At 36.5% G+C, this 22,349-nt stretch overlaps 2 protein-coding genes across 2 annotated transcripts in view; one reads left to right on the top strand and one right to left on the bottom strand.

Moving 5' to 3' along the window:
- LOC111507659 (uncharacterized) overlaps positions 1-22,349 on the bottom strand; it is a 58,322-nt gene that overhangs the window by 6,052 nt on the left and 29,921 nt on the right. Inside the window, 1 exon segment of the mRNA XM_023163002.2 lies at positions 2-333. Within this exon segment, the coding sequence (XP_023018770.2) occupies positions 2-333 (332 nt within the window).
- LOC141485418 (uncharacterized) lies at positions 10,905-11,998 on the top strand. Its single transcript, XM_074182076.1, has 2 exons — positions 10,905-11,113; positions 11,177-11,998. Exons 1-2 carry the CDS (start codon positions 10,962-10,964, stop codon positions 11,886-11,888), a joined length of 864 nt encoding a protein of 287 aa, XP_074038177.1. The 5' UTR covers positions 10,905-10,961; the 3' UTR covers positions 11,889-11,998.

Genomic DNA, 22,349 nt, shown 5'->3' with positions numbered 1-22,349 from the left:
TAGCGTGTGCCGCATGAAGGTCTTCCTCAGCAGGTACTCGGATGGCATGGTGGAAAAAGGGTGGTGACGGTTTGTCTTCCAGAGAATATGGGCGGTAGATGTCCTTCTTCTTCGGAGGTAAACTCAATGCTGCACCGGTACTTGTGTATGTCATGGCTAGAGATTTCTTATGTCGAACTGGAGCTGGACTTGGGGTAGAATACTCCGGCCGAAGGTCTTGGGTTTCGACAACTGTTCGCAGAGTAACGTAGGAGGTTTGAGGTGGATTGGATACCTCGGTTTTTGGCATGAAAGTTGGTGTGTAGCTTGAAGGAGAAATTTCTTGAAGATAACCTGTAACAAAAATAAATTTCATGAATTGTGGTGTTGATTTCTCTTGTGGGATTTTACAGCAACTGGAATTAGGGCAATCCATATCAACAATAACTCGTACAATTTAGTGCAAGATTTTCACTATAAGGGTTTACACGTATTTTACTTCACAATAGTTCCCCATTTTCGCTTGAGTGAGCAATTGTAGAGCGAAACTCATGTCGCCATTTTTGTAAAATATTTATAATGAATATCACATAGTTAGGTGTATCACTTATCGATATCGATTTCAACCTTCAAATCCGTAGTGGGCATTCTACGTCAAGTAGAACTATTTTGTGAAATGTTATCAAATAAGCATATGCATAATTCAAGAAATTGATGAAACTTTTGTTCACAAAATAATTCAGGAAATGAAAAAACATAAGCAACCGGGTTTAATGATTCAAATATAGAATTCTAGAATTAGAGTTGAAATTACCGACGAACCTTAATGAAAATTTAGAAAAACGAATAATAATGACCTGGAAATAATTAACAATTTGATAATCAACCAAAATCATCGAATTATGACCCGACCACCGACATCTGGTTCCGGAAACTAGAATACACCAACAAAGATTTGATAGGAGCTCATATTTTTGTTTATATATATTATCATCTCTATATTTTGTTTCCTATCAATGCAAGCAATTATTATTATAATAAATGTCGGAAGTTTTCCATTAGAGTTCATCTTCACATTCAACCATATCACCTATTGGTGAAACATTTTCTGAAGCTTCAAAGAAACCTACTTGTATAAATACCATAATAAACAATACAAGTGTGGAGAGAAAGTCAATTCAATCCTCCGATGAACTGAGAAGTTTTATGACGCTCTACAAAACATTATCATCGATAAAAATGAATCAGGTAACATCAAAACAACGCCTAAGTATGGTTTTCTAAATCCTTACAGATTATCCTCTGAAGAAAACTGCTCCTTATATTAAATGTAATTGTGAAAAACTGGGAATAAAGGCCCATCAACAGCACTTTAGAAAGTGAAGTGATAATGCCCTTTAATTTTGGTTCAAGAAGTTGTTCAAGCAGTTTTCAATGTTTTTAATATAAATATTTAAGAAGATCAATTTATTACAATCATTAATCAGTGAGCATGATTTTTTTTTCTTATTATTTAGTGAGAGGGCATCATTCCACCAAGAACTCCATAACGATTTTGACACAGTGGTCTGAAATATCGTCTTGCTCTAGTGGTCAAGAATTACTATAACAGGCTTATTAGCTTGTATGAGCCTGAACGTGGAAAACAAATAGTTTCAGTAAATTTGGAACTCCTCGTTCCTCACAAGGAAAACAATATCCCCAAGAGCGTAGGGCAACACCGGTGTCTCGTCAATGCCGTAAAAGTGCCGTGTGTGGTGATGAGGCACTCTTAGGGCGGCGTTATATCGATGTATATAGGCTGAGATCGCATATGCTGGAAATGATGACAGCTAGTGCATTATGGTTTCTGACGCCTCGAGACAGACCCCACACCTTGTGTCAGTAACCTCTATACCCATAACGCGACTGCGATAGACTGAGGTGTTGAAGACATCATCTTGGCAGGCATCTTAACCCCTCAATTTCCGACTTCAGCCCACTCGACCTAAGAAAAGCAAAGGTCAAGCGCTTTGATGAGTCAAGGTCTTCAATGGTGTGAAAGAAGACCCCTGGCATTGGCTTTTCCTTGTGTTGCCACAGAAATGAAGTGAACTCTGCGGCTTTCATATGGACTTTTTGCTAAGCGTTTTCTAACTAGGTGACAGATATAGAATCACTTCGTTCAGTGTCGAAAAAAAAACAGAGTTCACCAGCTGGTCGGGCAGTTGCCATGATGAGAAATGTTCCAATTCCTGATCTCTCATGTTCGCGAACCATGCAGAGAAGGGAGAATCCGTACTCCTGGCGACTTTACAGGCTTCATCCAGTATCATTCTGTCATGTTGATACTCCAAACTCAAAATTCCACGTCCCCCCACTGTCGGGAAAACTTCAACCGTGGAACTGACGTTTTGGGATGCAAACTTCTATTATTATCATATCATCATTTGATACATAATTACAATTCAGTTGAAATGACCAATCAGACTCTCAAATCTACTTCAATATGAAGACATTTTACTCTCTAATCCAGCTTGACATCATATATATCATTAGTTTTCAATGCTACTGTCAAAAGTTACTATCAAACAATCAACTTTCCAAAGTGGAATCGTTCCAATGAAACTTGGAACATGCCAGAGCTTGGAGTTGGTCTTTATGGAGATTTGTTATGCTTTCCCTCTGCGAATTGTCTATTATTACTCTCGATGTTCTCCAGTACAATTATGTAACTAAGTTTCCGCTCAAAATACCGCAGAATTGTGCAACAGTTACCGCTCAATATTTTACGACATGTATTTAATATCTGCGGAGATAACTTGGAACATAAACGAGTTGGAGACGAATTGGGGTTTCTGAATTCATGAATTCGTTTTAATGTGGTTATGATATTTTATCGACTTAGTTCAAGTAGTTGAGAACTGTTTCATATTCAACATTTGAACATTACTAATTGACAAAACACGTTATATTTTTGTTAATGATTTTTCAATCGTACCTTATGAGTATTTCAATGAGACAGAAGAGAAAAGAAATTATTTGAATCAAAACTGCAAAATTTTGCACTTTTTCTGATGATCAACAGGCAAGAAGCGGGAACGTCAAGTGTCTTTTATTTTGGAATTCCATCACATTGAATATCGACCATTTCGTGAGGGAAGAAAATGTTCAAATTTGAAATAGTTTTTTTAGGAAGGAGAAGTAGAGTCAAAAATTCTTTTAAGCCAAAGTAAATGTTCCCACATTAATTTGAATTGTATTTATAATGGACTGAAAAAATCATGAAACAAACCTTTTTTACAATATCATAGCCATATAGGAAAAAAACTGAACTATCACTGGATTGATCGTTGAGTTAGGTAATAATTCAATTACATTCATTTATTAGACTTCAGAAACATAAAGATCATAAAACTACAATAAACATAAAAGTCATAATACTATAATAAATATAAATCGAAAAGGGAATATTTTTCTTTCCTGTTATTCAAGGTTTATATGAAAGGTACTGTTTCGAGACGGTTTTTTTTCAGTTTGTGTCTGAAAATGACTTATTTGTTTGATATACACATCTTTGTATAGATTTTTTTAATTGATTGCTTCCTTCCTTTCTTTGCAAGATTCCCGAAGTTTTTTGTATCACGATGGAGGAGTAGAAAGTCAAAACCCTTCTTTCCCAAAAATCAACCTCTCCTAAAACTATTCCTCTTTCAATTTATACAAGATTTTTTTGACTGGGATTTCATCAAATAAGCGAATGAATGTCATTACGCACTGTCATCGATAACATCAGTTGATTGAACTCATTCCGTGGCACAAAGTCGTCATATAATGAATGAATTGAGTGTTTTTTTCCCATTTCATCTAGATTTGGTAGGTACAGAAGAGCTGATGAGGCAAGTGTCTTACGGCGAAACATCGGATGTCAACTACTGAGGGTGACAGTATTCCATGTGAGTGAAATTTTACCTCTCTCATTTAGTATATTGTGTAGGAATCCTGTGAATGATATCTGATTCTATTCCATGACGAAAGTTTGGAATACAAACTGAATAGAAGAAAGTATTTCTTGTATAATTCAGTATTCCTATACCAGAAAAAGTATTTGTTTCTGAAATATTTTTCTTTCGTGTAATTCAATGTTTATATGAAAGTAACTCTTTATTCCAGTTTGTGTCCGAAACTCACTTCTTCGTATGATCTACACATCTTTGAATACAATTATATTTTTGAAATTGATTGCTTGCTTCTTTTTTTTTGAAAGCTTGAAAGAATAACATATTAAAAACACGACAATCAGACGATATACAGATATATAACGGTATTACAAATTATAATTGAAAATTTTCAAAATGAAATAGTAAATAGATATGAATATTATACATGAAACAGTTGAAGTATGTACTTCGCTTAATCGATAGTTATGTTCAACCATACAGGTGCGTCGATACACAAAGAAAAAAATAACAAGACTCCGGTGCCAAAAGTAGAAAGAAAAAGTTTTAAAAAATGGAAAGTATCATTATGAAGCAGTAGTGAGAGTCATTCTGGAACTACTGGTAAGTATGGTAGGATTTCTCTATTAGTAAATCTTCCACAATGTTTTGGATTGTTATGTCACTAGTAATATGTTCGATTTCTTGTCGCAATTAGTTGTAACCGAGAATTTCATTATACTGTGAAGAATCTTTAAAGTGGTTCAATCTATAGAAAAAGATTTATAAAAGATAACCCATGTTGAGGATGAAAGGGGTGATTTGTAGTTTTACACTTTTGAAAATTTACCAGAGTTTATCTTGCTCTTCTAAATTGAACATCAATGGAAGAAGTGGAGGTTGAATCAATAAAAACTACGGGACAAAAACAATTGGAGTTTCACATTGAAATACTCGTTTGAAAGTAGTTGTTTACAGCTGATTCTCGGCCTCCCCCCACCACTATGACGTATTAATTGCTTTTTTTTATTGGTTGTTGTTTGGTGAAGTTTTTTTTGTTGTGCAGTGAAGTCAAGGCGTTGTGACCTTGAAGTGTCTGGTGCATGGATCGTTCAGATTTTTTTTTCATATGAGATTTTGTGTGTTTATGTGTGTGTGTAGGAGAATGCACGGTACAGGGTTTCATCATGTGCTTGTTTGTCTATGTACAAACATACGTCTGCATACTTCGAAGATCCTCCAAGTAATAAATGCTCCATCGGTGTTAGGGCACCAAGTTAGTAGTGGAGTGACGTCACAGCAATAACCGTTCAACGGCTAGAGAGCGACATGTTCACTCCACGACGTGTGGCAGAGTAATGCGTATTCATCGGTCTGCCCTCACCTCTCCTGAAGCGATGAAGGTTCGCTCTAGCCCCGCTATCCATGGTGACACAACGGCAGCCGAGGACTGTTTGCCTAGCGTCTACCCTCTCCGAGACCGCAACGACCACTGCTTGCTCGTATATCGACATCTGTTATCGCATTCAGTTGGGAGGTAATCTTGGCGCATGTAGTTGAGAAGTGGGGTTGGCTATGACGTCTTGACGGGTCCTATCAGAGTGTATTTAAGAAGCGTACGAGTGTTGGCTATGTCAGTTTACATCAAGTGAGTTAGTGAGAACTATTATATAAAATGTATTCCTGTGACTGTGGTAAATCTTTCACTCGTAGTGATAATCTTCGTCGGCATCAGCTCCAGAGTTGCCAAGGAGGGCCTGCAGTGAAACGGGTGAGAGTGGATAATGCAACACCTATGTATACGTGCAATTGTTGTAATGTGACAATTCCTATGAGCCAAGTGAATTCTCACCGAAGAACCATGAGTCATAAAAATAATGCATGTGTTCAATTGTCTGACGGTGTTCAAATTATAACGAATGCATTCAATTGCCGCATTGCTACATACAGGGTGGAGAGTTCGATTGTAACCAGTGACTACATTTCATTTTTCAATAAGATTAGGCAGAAGGTCATTGAATTACTGGAATCAGCCATCAGGATCCATAAAAGCATCAAGGTGAATATGGAAGTTTTTGGGAATTATATTCTTCAGACTGATGATTCGAGGGACACGAAGTCATTTAATTCCCAAAATAAAATAGTGGACCAATCTTCAGATTTGAATGCTGTTTTTGATGGATTCCGTGATGTAATTGTGGCACAAACGACTGAGTTCCAGGATCGTGACTCAGGTATTTATTTTTTAAAAATTTCAATAAGATTGAATAGTAATATTTTTTTTTTTTTATAATTCAGGTTGGACTTGTGAAAAAATATTGTTTCTCGAGGTCAACATTAATAAATACAGTCCACTGGAAGGACGTTCATATGTGAAGCTGCCTCAATGTATTCAATGGAAGAAAGCTGTTGTGAATGTTCGTAATGAAGATCAATATTGTTTTGCTTGGGCTATAACATCAGCATTATATCCTGCAGATAGTCGAGTGTCCGAACTTACGTCATATCCACATTTTTCCACTGTTTTAGATGTCACAGGTATGGATTTTCCGGTTAAAGTTAATAATAAGAGTATCGAAATATTCGAAGATAGGAATGATATTTCAATTAATGTTTACGGTTTAGAGAGTACATTTGAGAAGGGTAAAATGAAGTATGAAGTGATTGGTCCATTGCGATACTCACAGAGAAGACTCCGGAGACATGTCAATTTGTTGTTTATAACTGATGACTCCGGTAATGGTCACTATTGTTGGATCAAAGATCTTTCAAGATTAGTTTCTAATCAACTATCAGCTCATAGACAGAAAAAATATTTTTGTGACGGATGTTTGATATATTTTTCTGATGAGAGATTGCTTTTACGTCATAATATGTATGATTGTAATCACATTAGTACCACAACACCAACTACTAATTTAAAGATCAATAAATATGGTAGAATGGTTGCGGAAAATAAACTAATGTTTGAAAACTTTGAGAGGCAAATGAGGGTGCCATTTGTAGTGTATGCTGATTTTGAATCAGTGCTTAAACCGATTCATGTGAATGAGCCAAATCCTGGAAGTTCATACACGATTAAAACATTCAAACATGCCCCATATTCATTTGCTTATTTGATAAAGTGTTCATATAATGATGATTTGACAAAATTTGTTACATATAGGGGTGTAGATGCAGCTCAGAAATTTGTGAGTAGCATTGAAGATGATTTGAAAGAGATACATGAAAATCATCTCAGAAACCCTAAACCAATGGATACACAAACTGTCGAAGAAGAAGAACAGTTTGTTGCAGCCAGAACTTGTGGTATATGTAATAAAGCATTTACTGATGGTGACGTCAAAGTAAGAGATCATTGTCATGTCACAGGAAAGAAAAGATCACATGCCGCTCACTCGAAATGTAATTTAAATTTCAAAATACCAAACTTCATACCTATCATTTTTCATAATTTAAGTGGTTATGATTGTCATTTATTCATAAAAGAATTGTATAGGAATAAAGAGAAAGTTGATGTTATCCCGCAAACTAAAGAGAAATATATATCTTTCACGAAGCATCTCTTTACACACAGCTATACCGATAAAGATGGTGTGGTTAGGAAGAATTATCTCAAAATGAGATTTATCGATAGTTATAAATTTATGACTAATTCGTTGGAGAAGTTGGGTGCAAACTTGACCTCCGATCAATGTTTGGAGATGCACAAACATTTCCCACAAATTGAGAAATTCAATTTGATGAGACAGAAAGGTGTATTTCCATATAGTTTTGTTGATGACATTGACAAATTGAATTATCCATTACTTCCGACAAAAAATCAGTTTTATGACACACTCAATTGTGAACATATATCGGAAACTGATTATGATAGGGCTAGAAAAGTTTGGAATTTATTCGAGTGTCAGAATTTGGGGGAATACTCTGATTTGTATTTGAAGTCGGATGTATTGCTACTATGTGATATTTTTGAAAACTTCCGCACCACAAGTTTAGAGATATATAACTTAGATCCGGCACAATATTACACTGCACCTGGATTATCATGGGATGCCATGTTGAAGTTCACTAATGTTGAATTGGAATTACTAACTGACATTGATATGATTCACTTTTTTCAAAAAGGTATACGAGGTGGAATTAGTCAATGTAGCGAGAGGAAACATATAGCAAATAATAGATTTTTACCCAATTATAATCCCAACGAACCTTCCACATTCATTACATATTTAGATGCAACAAATCTATACGGTCACAGTATGTCACAACCTCTACCAACAAGTGAATTTACATGGTTGACACCAAATGAAATTCTTAATCTCGATGTGATGGATGTGAGTACTGATAGTCCGTATGGGTATGTATTTGAAGTGGACATTCATTATCCACAAGAGTTGCATGATAAACATTCTGACCTTCCATTTTTAGTCGAAAAAATAATACCACCTCGTACACAATCGAAAATTCCCAAATTAATTCCAAATTTGAATGATAAAAGAAAATATATTGTTCATTATAGGAATCTACAGCAAGCTGTCAAAAATGGATTGATTGTAATGAATACACATAGAGTATTGAAATTCAAACAATCATGCTGGATGAAACCCTATATAGATCTTAATACTGAAATGCGTAATAGGTCTAACAACAAATCTGTTAAAGATTTCTATAAACTAATGAATAATGCGGTGTATGGAAAGACAATGGAGAATGTAGATAATCGAATTGATGTTAGACTCGTTACACATTGGGAAAATATAAAGAAAAATATAGGTGCCAGCACTCTCATAGCCAAACCAAATTTCAAAAATTGTTCAATTTTCACTGATAATTTCGTTGCCATTCAATTGGGTAGAGTGAAGGTTCATTACGATAAACCATTATATTTGGGATTTTCCATATTAGAATTATCTAAAACAGTCATGTATGACTTTTTCTATGGATGCATCAAACAACACTTTGATGAAAATGTCTCTTTACTTTACACAGATACCGACTCGCTCATTCTTAAAGTAAACACAGAAAATTTTTATGAATTCATAAAAACTAACATAAGTAGATTTGATACATCCAATTACAGTATAGTTAACCAATTCAATATTCCAGTAACAAGTTCAGTCTTGGGTAACTTCAAAGATGAATTTCCAAATGATCCAATCATGAGTTTTTATGGTACAGGTGCTAAAGCATATTATGTGAAATCTGTTGATGGTGAATTTAAGAAAGCCAAAGGGGTTAAACGATCTGTAATAAAGAATGAATTGACATGCGAAGATTATCAAAAAATCGTCGAACAAGGTGGTATGATATTCAGAAAGATGAATTCATTTAGAAGCGTGTTACATGATATGTATACTGAATTAAAAAATAAAGTTGCATTATCATATCACGATGATAAACGATTTATCATTCCGAATACTACCCACACTCTTCCTTGGGGTCATAATGATATTGAATTTTATGAAAACGATCCAAATGAGAACATTCGTTGGATAAGTAATATTATTCAACAATCACAATCTCAGGAGACTCCATTGGATCAATTGATTAATTTATTATCTGCCGAGATCAATGATTGAAATATCATTCAATATCTTCAAAACCGGAAAATTCAATATTGATATTTATGTAGCCATTTATAATTAATAATATATGATAGAAGTAATGTGATATTAATGTATTATGTATGTATGTATATGTATTACTGTAATGAATATAAAATGATTAAAATTTTATTTGTATTATTTCTATTTCCCTAATCAATTACTGCAATATATAGTATAATGTAAATGACAGAAATATCAGTTTGAAGAGAATCATCGTAGAGTGCACAATGTCTAAAACAATCGATAAGTTTGGTAGAAAAAGAAAATGGGGTGGTAATGTCATTCGAGGTCCTCCTGGGATGGTTTTAAATTAACAAAAGATGGTCATTATGACATGCAAAGGAAAATATTGAAAAATACAAGTGAACCAATGACAAGAGTGATTGTGTAACTGTATCATATCTTGAGGGGGAAATTAATGGAGCAAAGGAAGTTAACTTCTAGCCCTACAAGCTGCAATACAATCCACAATAGGCAATATTGCTCGGGACGCCCGGCAAGCATTTAACGATAAAATTGCAGAGGCTCGGATAACTTTCACTCGTAAATTTGACAAACTTACAAGTGATGTAGACATAAAAATGTCTGACATAACAGCGTCTACAAATAAAAAATTTGATGCTATGTCAAACATAACAGGGACTACAATGAAAAAGTATGATGTACTGGAACAGAGAGTTGAAGTATTGGAGAAAAACCATAAAGAAGTTTTGGAGAGAAACTATAAAGTCAGGCCATCATCATCAGGTGGACTGGGATATCCAGGACTGAACATTAATCCAAATCATAGAATAATACAACCAAAACCAAAACCAACTGATGATGTATTAATGGAACCAACATGGTGAATGTATTCCCTCGTTAGGTTAGGTTAATAGCTACGTTAGGTTAGCTGCATACTTACGTTAGGTTAGGTGTTAGGTTAGTATTCCCTCGTTAGGTTAGGTTAATAGTTACTGTAGGTTAGGTTAGGTTAGGTTAGGTTAGGTTAGGTTAGGTTAGGTTAGGTTAGGTGTTCGGTTGCATAGCGGTAGGTTAGCGTACTAGGTTAGGTTACGTTAATACATACGATAGGTTAGGTGTTCGGTTGCATAGCGGTAGGTTAGCGTACTAGGTTAGGTTACGTTAATACGTTAATACGTTAGGTTAGGTGTTCGGTTGCATATTATGTTACGAACGCGCGCGCGAAGAGGGCGTAGATGTCTCTCCAGATGTCCCGCCTACCTGGGGCCGGAGGCCCCACCCACCTGGGCGGAGCCCAGGCAGTGGGCGGGGCCCGTTAGGGCCACGCCCCCCCCCCCCCCCCCCCCCCCCCCCGTCGCCACCAACTTTTCGGATACCCCGCCCCTTTCCGAAGCCCCGCCCCCTTTCCGAAGCCCCGCCCCTCCCCTCCCCCGAAGCCCCGCCCCCCCCGACTCCCAACATTTGCGCATGTACACCCCTACCCTCATCGCGCATGTGCGCTCCCACCATTTTCCCACCGCTCACGCATCGAAGTCGATACCCTCCGGAGAGCACTCCACAACATTCAGTTCGAGAAGTCATCTCATCGAGAGCAGTCCACTCCACAACAAGGCAGTACGTTCCAACGACCAACTTGATATTTGAGTAAGTAAATTAGGAATGTTATTTTTTATATCAACTAACTTTGTATTATTTCTTCTTTTTCAGAATGGCAACCAATACACAGGAGGTGAATAATGCTGTGGCGTCTATTCTGCCGGTGTCCGCTGACCAGGAGGAGGCAGCATCTTCGAGAGCGGTGACGGTTGACCAGCCAACCACTTCGCGTTCGCGAGTTAGGTGCAGATCTTCTAGCCCTGACTTATTCGAGGAGGAGGAGGAAGTCAGGGCTGTGAAGAAGGTTTGCCAACGACCTGCAGCAAAGGTTGGTCCTATTTCAAAGTACCGAGCTACTTGCAATAGGACTAATCCTTATGCAGGTAGTTTTTCGACCTCTCGTAAGAGGGCCTCCACACCAGCAGCAGCACCAGCAGCAGTGGAAATTCCGAGGAGTCCTTCTCCGGAGTTGGTGATATTGTCGCCGTTGGTGACGCGACTACCACCGCTGCCAGCGACACCGGCGGATCCTGAGGTGTTGGTGCCACAGCCTATCGGAGAGGTTAGTGAAAAGATGAGTGTTTTTCTGCAGAGATGCAAGAAAGCAGAACGAGCTGCCCGATCTAGCGAGGCCGAGTTGGTTACCATGAAGCGACAAATGGCTGAAATGGATAACCGACGGAGGGAACTCCAAAAGGAAATGGCCGAAATAGATCGGAATTATGCATCTCTGCAGGAAAGGTGTAAAGCAAAGACCTCTTCGATAGAGCTGTACAAAAAAGTAGTGACAGTTATGGACACTCTTTTTGTAGATGAAGTGTAAATGTAAGATTAGTTTTAGGTTAGTTAGGAGTATTTAATTATGGTAGTTTTTAAGTTTATATTTGTTAAGTTTATATTGAATAAAGGAAAAGGAAGTGAAATAAAGGGTGTACACTGTTTTTTGGTTTGGTACACATTGAACAATGCGATGGTTGGAGCATTTTTCTTCACTTCCTCTTATTATCATTATTATTTTTTTATTTCAATTCCAAGTTCTTCTAGACAAATACCTCACATCAATTTTTGTGTTCTCTAATCACTTGTAAATAATTTCATGTGAAAAAATTTAAAAAATAAAAAAATAGACATGTTTCATAGTGAAATCGACAAGTATATTTCATTTGTATTTTATCCATTCAAGTATCTCTTTCATTGAATATGTCTTATGTCACTTTGCAATTTACCCCTACTCATTGAATATGTCTTATGTCACACTACAATTTACCCCTACTCAATGTTCCACTCCTCTCCCACTCCCTCTCGAAAGTATAAAAGTAGAAATCATCTGATGAAACATTCAGTTGATCAGCTAGCATCGAGATGGAACCCGATTCAACCTCCGAACCCTATAGCTGCCCGGATCAGGGGTACAACTTCAATTACTGGGATAACAGCCAGGTACAGGTTGTCTCTTCCACCACGGAACCCCACAGTCCGCCATACGAATACCGGGATCACGACATCAGGATGCAAGTTCAGCATGTCACTGGCAGTGACGAAGGACACTTGGATGACTCGGAATATCCAGATCCTGACGGATGGTGGGACCCTGCTTATGATGACATTGTCCCAATGAGTAGCGACGACGACGATGATGACGACGACGACTCTGGTGATGATGCTGATGACGAGCTTGACGTTAGACGTCCTCCACCATCCCCTATCCTCATCGAGGATAGTCCTCCGCCATCCCCAATCCTAATCGATGATGATGTCCTCAATTCCGATGATGACATATAATCATCTACTCGTCCATCATTTCCTTTCCTTTCCTTCCACGGAGTACACACTTTTTGGTTGGTGTACACGAGGCACTGCGAGGCTGGGGCAGTGTCTTCCTCCCTTCCTCTCCCTCTTATTAGTTTTTTTTCCATAATAATCACTAGAATTTCTCCTAATAATCGCTCAGAGTTTCATTCTTGATGTTTTCGAATCTCAAACACTGTTCTACATTTCACCCCCTCCATTTCATTTCTTCCAATATAAATATAGCAACAATCCCAGTTCTATATCATTCTTCCACAATGTCGAGTACAGGACCCATCCAAGTACATGAAATAGATTCAACGTCTGATCATTTGAGTACAACCTTCGCTCAATTTCTGCAGCGAATCTATGATCTTCCTGATGATTTCGCAGAACGAGTGGAACAAGGTATTCAGGACGACATAGATGCTGTTGACGATAATAATGCGGATGATGTGATTAGTATATCATCTGATTCAGCTGATTATGACGACGACGACATCATGAGTATATCATCTGATTCAGATGACTACTATGAGGATGATATCATTAGTATATCATCTGATTCAGATGACGATACCATAATTATTGTTTCTGATGATGAGGAGCGTTAGTCCATATCATTGCATGGATTAATAAAAAAATAACAGCCCTTTTCAGGGCTACAATTAAAGACTGAAACAATAAAAAAAATAGCTCTTTTCAGAGCTACCATTATACTTTCAAACAGAAACAGATTCATACCATTGTTAACATTATGTTAACATTATAATCTCAAACGAAATATATGTATGTGAAAGTATTCATCATTATATGCATATGAATGATTGACAAATGCCAACTTCAACTTTCATTTAAAGTAGTACTCATCATATGCATAGATATTCAATGACTATCAAATTCCAAATTTCGACTTTTCAGTCAAAGTAGTAATTTATTTTCATATAATGTATAGATATTCAAAGACTAACAAATTTCCAACTTAGACTTTTATTAATCAAAGTATTCATTTGTCACATAATCTATGAATACTAATACACACTAACTACTGTTTGTGTGAATAATGTAGCCCTGAAAAGGGCTGTTGTTTTTTTTTTTGACCAGTAGGTCCACGGTTATTGTGCCACAGTTGGACATTATTACATATAATACATGTAGATACTCGGGTGAAGTTTGTTAGTGGCCTCTCGCAAGCTTCACACCAATTCTGTCCCATTTCCATAATTGAGACAGTGTTGTGGGTGTTGACATGGGCATACCACCCTCCATTATTGTTTCTATGCGAATAAAACCGAAAGCAGCACCAACATAGTTTTTTGTTCTCTCCATCTATTGTGCTGATCAATACGTATGCATCCAATGCACAATACAAATCCAAGGGATCTTCCAGTGTCTCACTGACATTGAGTGTTCGCATACCGATCCTCATAGCACCATCACCTTCAGTTGTGTCAGCTTCTATCCCTTCATCATCTCCTTCTTCATCCATGACCCTCTCAAACTCCATCACGTCATCATCTTCGTCGCTTTGGTTGGCCTCGTTTTCAACTTCGTCTATCTCATCTTCATCGACTCCAACATCTTCTGCTTCAACTATTACTTCCTCTAGCGGAACATTGACATCCTCATCATCTGATTCGTCTATCCAATTGTTTTCATCAACAGCAGCTATTCTATTTAATGCAGCATTTATTTTTGCAGAATTCATCTTGTTGTTGTTTGCTCACAGTTGTAGAGAGTGAATGAATGAACTCTAGGTTTGCAAGTCAACTTATATAGGAGGTGATGCGACTCCCACTTGACTCGTTTAGAGTGGAATAGTAGGAGAAGTTATCCCACTATACTTCCACATGATGTTGATTTGTATAAATAGAGATCGTAGGTATAGGAGAGAGCATTCAGAGTTCTGTAAGTCATCTCTTTATATTTCTAATCGAATTAGTAAAATGCCGTTTCCAAAAGAGTGGAATGAAAAACCAAAAGTGTGTGTCTACCCAATGATGATTGCAGGGGCTATTGTGTGCTACTTTTGTCAAATAAGTAGACCTAAGGATTCAATCAATCCATGTACTGGTATGTGTAGTGATTGCGTGTTGCGGATTCAACTATCGCCTCCTTCTCATCCACCGAAGCGAACAAAATCGGATTATCGTCAACAACAGTTACAGTGTCTGAAGTGTTCCGAACCTATAATATTAACAATATAGGTATCTGTAGAAATATTTGTGGTATCTGTGCTGCCGTTCCAACTCCACTGCAACGTTGTTTGCGTTGTGATACATATTCCATGAATTGTTGGAATCATGTATGCAATGCATGTAGAAGTACTTGGGATCTGTGTGAGAAGGTTGGTCAACTCTACCCCAATAGGAGAATCCATTTTTTTCAATGTTGGTGTTTGACGCACGAGCAACAACTATTGAGGAATAGAGTCAAAGAACGTTCCACATCCACAGAGACATATTAACATTTTTTTTATTATCGTTATTGTCCTCTATTATTAATAAATATATATATATTTTGAATTTATTTGTATTATTTTCTAACATTTAAAAATACATGCATGCAACACAAAGTTTTCCTCTTAAATGACAAAGATTGTTACATGCGTGAATAGTTTAGTGAGAGAGCGCATGTGCCAGTTGATGAAAGAGCGCATGCGCTAGTTTATTTTCTTCTATAAATGGTGAGGTCTCAGTAACATCATCACCTTTCCTATCCACATTCTATTGCTATCACATATCATTCCTCAGACCTTAATAATCATGAGCTCTATGCCGCTATTGATTGCTGAAGATGGTTCACCACTTGTTGATATCGATCAGACTGATTTTGAAAATATTCCAGTATTACATTTATCGAGTCAAGATTCGATAAATGATTTTGATATTAACGACTTCGTTAACTTTGCAGATGTGCCAGAACCAAATGAGCAAATTATTATTGAAAATCCGATCGTTTCGCAATTATCATCACTCAAACACTCTTCATCTACCCTTCCTCTTGGTGTTGATAAGAAATCTAGAACAATCAAGAGGAAGGTTACTAAGGCATCTTCATCGATTGTCACTGACTTTAAAGAAAAGAAAGAATCCAAAAGTGTTGTGCGACAGAAAAAACCCGCAACGAAAAGTGACAGATCGAAGAGGAAGCCAAAAGGTACTCCTAAAGAAATGAAGAGTGATTTGAAAGCTGAACCGCTATCTTCTTTCAGCCCCCTCCATCGGTTTGGGGAAATGAAAAGGAAAGCAAAATGCCGTCTTGTAAAGGCACAGATGACTATTGCTGAACTTGAAAAGAGTGAGCGAGCTATTAATGCTAATAATGAAACTCTTGAAGCATTAGATGCCAAGATTGCATTAGCGAAGGTTGAATTGGCTAGAATGTCTAAAGATGCTGATGAACTCCGTTCAAAAATTGGTAAAGATAAGCAATTCCATCAACGTTCGAGAATGCAAGCTCAGGCTGAGCTTGAGGAGTCGACTAAGCTTTATGAGACAGCATTATCAGTGAGAGATAATTGGCAAAAAGAGTTGGATACTGCATTTCAAAGTGACGGCGATTAGTTTTGGGAATGATAATGTGTTTTCAATATCGTGAGTTGAAAAATATAAGCGGGAATGGAGTATACAATTAATTTGGTTTGGTATACACAGAACATTGCGAATGGCTGGGGCAATGTTTACCGCTGCAATATTTTTCAGTTCACATACTTATAATTGAAATGAAAACAATAATGAACTTTAATATTACTTTATTCATAAAAGTCACTATTATATACATTTAAACCATATTTGATTCATCAATCCAAGAATTTTGTTCGCTAGGAAGGCCTAACCACTTTACATATACTTTATTTTTTCTTCTCTTCAACACCTTCTCAATCAGATATACGTCAGGATTCTCGGTTCGTAATAACTCTTCTTCGTAAAAACATCCTCTAATCGGCTGTTCATTCATATCTTCAAGATTATAAGTCGTTGGGATGGTTTTATTAATTTTAACAATCTTGAATAGCTCCGTGGTAAAATTCGCAGTGTAAGACTTTTCAAAAATATGTTTGTATTTACTTATACGTACAATATCATTTAATTGGAATTTGGGTTTACTTTGTCTTCCTCCAATTCCATTGATACCCTTGAATTTTAATTTTGTTGTTGAATCAACATTGATGGGTGCCATACCTATTGTACGATGAACTTTATTATTATATCTACTAGTTATAATTGGAAGAATATCAAGCCATTTGTGGTGACCTCTCATCGAAAATTCCTTGTAGAGCCATGCCTTTATTGTACGAATCACTCTTTCTGCTATAGCTGCCTTCTTTGTGCTAAATGTTGAATAATGATTGATATTATATTCTCGCATGAGAGATGAGAAGCTTTTATTGAAAAATTCTTTCCCTTGATCGCTTTGTATGTGTTTGGGGGAGTATTTGGCTTCTTTCAGTACATGTTTCATTGCATTAGTTACTGTACTACCTGTTTTATCTTTAACTGCTACAGTCCACAGATATTTGGAGTAACAATCTATCACTACAAGTATATATCGGTATCCTTCATTACTTTTTGCATAAGGTTGCAGTTCAGCTAAATCTATTTGCCATAGATCTGCAAAACCTTTGATGGTGGTTATTCTTCTACGAAAATTACGTCTTGCAGGTTTATGTAATTCATTAACAACTTGTCGTTTGACATCACTTATTTCATTAGTCATTCTATTTCAATATGATTAAAGAGAAAAGGTGATAATGTTACTGCATTGAATGATGATGTGACAGTGATCATTACATGTGAATATGTTAATATATTATACCTTCTTCACGTAATTCTTCAATTATTGAAATTATTTCATTATCATGTCCGGTATGTCCGGCTGACTTTGAAGCTACCAATAGTCGTAGGCGAGCAACTAACTCTTTCGGTGAATTCCAGTACACATAATTCACAGGTTTAGAATTATATATTTTCTCCATTTTCACTCGTTTGAGTGCTCCACCAATTTTACTTCTACTTCTTATTGGATATTGTCGTGAGTCTAATAGAGGTTTGATAACTTCACGAAATTTTTTAGAATTTGTATTTTTAAAACCATTCTTCAGATGATATTGTTTATATGGAGCATTCGTTATTTTCAATATTTTGGAATATACTTGACGAGTTTCTTCATTATCAACATCTTGTGGATTCTTCAAAAAAATCATATCATACAATTCTGGACTACCTGCGCATTCATATTTTTTCACTTTATTAGCATCCCAAAATGAAATGTTTCCATCTTTGAAATTTACCACTAGACTTCCCATTTTCAGCTTTTGTGTAATTGGATCCATACGTACGCCAAATGTTCCATCATATGCTGGATTTCTAGATTTTATATTATTCAAATGTTTCATCAAAACATCTTCACCACTTTCATTCATAACAGGTGAGATGTCAGGATCCGAGGAATCGATGTGGGACGATGATGGTGTTTCGAATAGAGTTGTTCTCATATCGTCTTGAAGTGTGCTCGTGTCACTATTCACAGATGATACACTACCAAAAGATTGTTTTCTTCCTATTGGAGTACTCATGGGATAATTTGAAGTAGATTGAACAGTTCCATGATTTGGTGATAACACTGGTGATTTAGAAGTAGCGTTTGATGATAAAACATTCAATGGTTTCATTATGGGCTCATACAATCTTTCAAGTGTCGTACGATTTTCAATATTATCATTCTTGATAGAGTTGAATTTCTGCCTGACAGCTTCTGTTGTCTCTACTAGTTGACGTTTCAAATTTATTTCATTGTTTTTATTTTCAGGATCTTTTTTTGTATTCATAATGCCCTTTTTTTTGAATTAAAGCTTAATTCGTTGGTGAAGTGACCACTACAATATTCAGTGATCGAATAAGTTCCAAAAACAAGATCATGGGTATATAAAACTATCGAATCCTTTGCGATATCTACCTTCATCTATTTTTCTATCCTTATCAATGACTAGAAATCCATATTGGTCCTCCCAGCATTTAACACACATCAATTGGAATTGTTTGAATGTTACATCGGGTGAAACATGATCTGAATAAATGTGATGTAAATTCGTCTCATCTTGTTTGAACATTATAATGAAATTGGTATTGTCACGCACTAACTGTTTGGGTACCCGTGAATATGTCTGTGCTAGATAAAAACAATCAACATCCTTATGACGTCCCATACAGAAATATGATCTAATAATATCTTGCTTTTCACATATTACATCATCGAAAATGAAAACAGAATTAGGCTTAGCGTCGGAGGGTTCCACTATTTCTGCATTATTGCTGAATGTATAAAAACCTAATCCTTTTATAGGTTCCAAAACACTTCGCAAGTACTGATATTTAGGTTGATTGAGTGATTTCGAATAGAGATACACATTTCTAAATCTCAGTCCTTGTGGATGTGTTAATAGTGATATCATTGCATTCGTCTTTCCACAATTTGAAGGTCCTATAATGAGTCCTCGAACTGATGATGGAAGTAGTGGACCATGTCTGAATACCCTTTGTCCATTCAATCCACAACCAAATTTCTCATCTAGATTATCTACAGCAAACTTTTCTTTCTGTTTTACAATGCGCATCGTGCCGTGGTTGGAGACTATATAAATGTTATTAGCTTATTCATTTCAATGTGTACCATCAAACGATACGGACGTATTGAAAGTGATCGTAAAATTAAAAGAGGTTGTGGTTTTGTTAATGATTTAATAAACAAACTTCCTTTCGAATTACATCTACCGGAGGTTATCAATACTGTGGACCGGGTACAAAATTGAAACAACGTTTAGCTCGTAACGACCCTGGAATCAATAAATTAGATATTGAATGCAAAAAACACGATATTCAATATTCTAAGCATCCATCCGATCTTGCAGCAAGACATTTAGCCGACAAAGAACTTGAATACAGCGCTTGGGATAGGGTTAAATCGAAGGACGCGAGTATTGGGGAAAGAGCAGCTGCATTACTTGTCACCAACATTATGAAAGCGAAAAGACATATGGGCATGGGTTGTAGTACCAATAAGAAAAAATGTAAGAGGAAACAAACGAAGAAAAATAAAATTAAAAAAGTTGCATTTGGTGCTGGGATAGTCCATAAAGTGCGAAATGTATTGAAGAAAGCTGGTGGGAATCAATTTGTGACGAATAATAGCAAAAAGCTATCACTGTGGCATTGCAGGCGGCACGTAAATACCTTAAAGCTGCCGGTGGAAAGAAGAAAATCCGCACACCACGCATAATTCCTGTTCCCAAGATCGGTGGACTTTTACCATTGATACCAATTTTTGCTGGACTATCCGCACTAGGAAGTTTGGCGGGAGCTGCTGCTGGTATTACCAAGGCCGTGAATTCGGCAAAAGCCAGCAGAGCGGCTTTAATGGAAGCCAATCGTCACAATAAAACCATGGAGGCTGTAGCATTAGGCAAACGCGGAAGTGGAATATATCTCAAACCATACCGTAAAGGTTTAGGACTATATTTAAAACCATACAAAGCCACAAACAAAACAAAAAACTAATTGAACCCCTACCTCAGAGGCCTCTTACTGATCTCGATCTCAGTTATTATGCACAAAAAATGAAAATTCCACATTTTCGTGGTGTTTTTATGCGTGATAGATTACCATCTTCAGGTCCAAAACAAAACGAGACAGCTATTGTTAATTTAGATGGAATAAGTGGACCAGGAACACATTGGGTGGCATATAAAAAATGTGGGAAAGAAGTCACATATTTCGATAGTTTTGGAGATCTACCCCCACCATTGGAATTGACTCGATTCTTTCGAAAATGTTCGAATGTAAAAATCAAATATAACTATGATCGACAACAGAAATTTAATACAGTTCTCTGTGGTCACTTGTGCTTGCAGTTTCTCTCTAAATAATTTTCCAAATAAAAATGGATTCAACACCAAAACTGGATCGGGAGGCTATCAAGGGAATGGGGTTTTCACTTAGAATGTTTTCAAAATATGGTACCTTGAAAAAAATGGATAAAGTGATGCTTGCAAATATGCCTAAGGAAGTGATACTTGCATGTGTTGCACATGAGATTGCATATGTTTGGGAAAAGTTGCCTAAGCATCTGCAAGATGACATCGATATAATGAAACATAGATATTGTTATGAGCACCACCACCACGATCAAAATTCAGAATCGGATGTTAATGACGGTCCTATACCTCGGAAATCTATGTGTTGTATTTGTAATATAGAGGATGTGAATATTGGTATCAATAAAAATGATACTTATTACAATACAACACCTTCCAAAAAGTGTAAATTGTCTCAAATGTGCTGTTGCTGTGTACAATAATAAATTGAAATGTGTTTCAAAATATTCATCAGTCATGTCACGAAAGTTCGAGCTACAAGCTGTCGGGACAAGTGTCTTGAGTGCGGATTTTTTTCCACCAATTGAATTGGATAGGAACAGTCGTTATGGATTAGGACTTTTGGGATTCTATGGATGCAATACAATCAATAATATAACTGAAGCTAATAACTTAGTTAGTTTTAGAATCAGTAATGACAACTCATCGATACCCCAAAAGTTGACAATTGAAATTCCATGTGGTGCTTATGAAATAGAAGAGATCAATGCCGTCATACAGAAACATATCATGTTCAGATTGTTTCATGATAAAAAACCAAATGATGTCGTTGCAGATGATATTTTCTATCTACACGCCAATAATAATACATTCAAATGTGAAATGCGATCCAAATATGAAATTGATCTGACACATCCAAATTCAATAGCAGAAATGATGGGGTTCGCTCATGAAATATTTCCACCAAATCAGATACATGAATCATCATTACCAATAAACATTACAACTGTGAGACTTATCCGCTTAGATTGCAATATAATATCTGGTTCATATATAAATGGTGAAGAATCCCACATTCTTTTCTCATTCGATATTGATGTTGAACCTGGCTACAATCTTACTAAAGAACCACACAGTATTATATATATGCCTGTCAGTCCAGAAGGTCGTCAATTGATTCACAACATTACAGTGCGTATTTTGGATGAAAAAAATAACCTTATCGATTTTGGAAGTGAAGAAGAGATTTTCATTATTTTGGAATTGAAGAAAATCGAATAACTGTTGTTATGGGTTTCATTTATAATAGACAAAATCGCATTGAACAATCCCAAACGAGTTGCACTATCAAAAAGAAAGGTGTGCATAAAAAGAAGCTCATTCCACAAGTGTATGCTAAACAGTTAGCACATAACGCTCTGTCTGTGAGTGATCTTAAATTTTTGAAATCGATTGGATTGAAAGTGAGAAAATAACAATGGTGCTCGAAACAAACAATGAAAAGTTGAATATATTCAATGAACCAGTGCTCGATCATTCTCTCATAAGTTTACATGAGCACACATATAAGCCCTATGGATCACCGCTATTCAGGAATTCGGATGAAATCAGAATTGCAATCAA

The sequence above is a fragment of the Leptinotarsa decemlineata genome, unplaced genomic scaffold, assembly GCF_025532065.1.
Source record: "Leptinotarsa decemlineata unplaced genomic scaffold, Ldec_3_MD MMD2_tig00026328_RagTag_RagTag, whole genome shotgun sequence".
Taxonomy (NCBI): Eukaryota; Metazoa; Arthropoda; class Insecta; order Coleoptera; family Chrysomelidae; genus Leptinotarsa; species Leptinotarsa decemlineata.
This window is presented reverse-complemented; position numbering and strand designations above follow the sequence as displayed.

What these genes read in the sequence shown, in the direction of transcription:
- LOC141485418 (XM_074182076.1), top strand. Translation starts at nt 10,962, where the DNA reads ATGTGCGCTCCCACCATTTTCCCACCGCTCACGCATCGAAGTCGATAC. An exon ending in ACGACCAACTTGATATTTGA is followed by an intron (nt 11,114 to 11,176) that starts GTAAGTAAATTA and finishes CTTCTTTTTCAG; the next exon opens with AATGGCAACCAATACACAGG.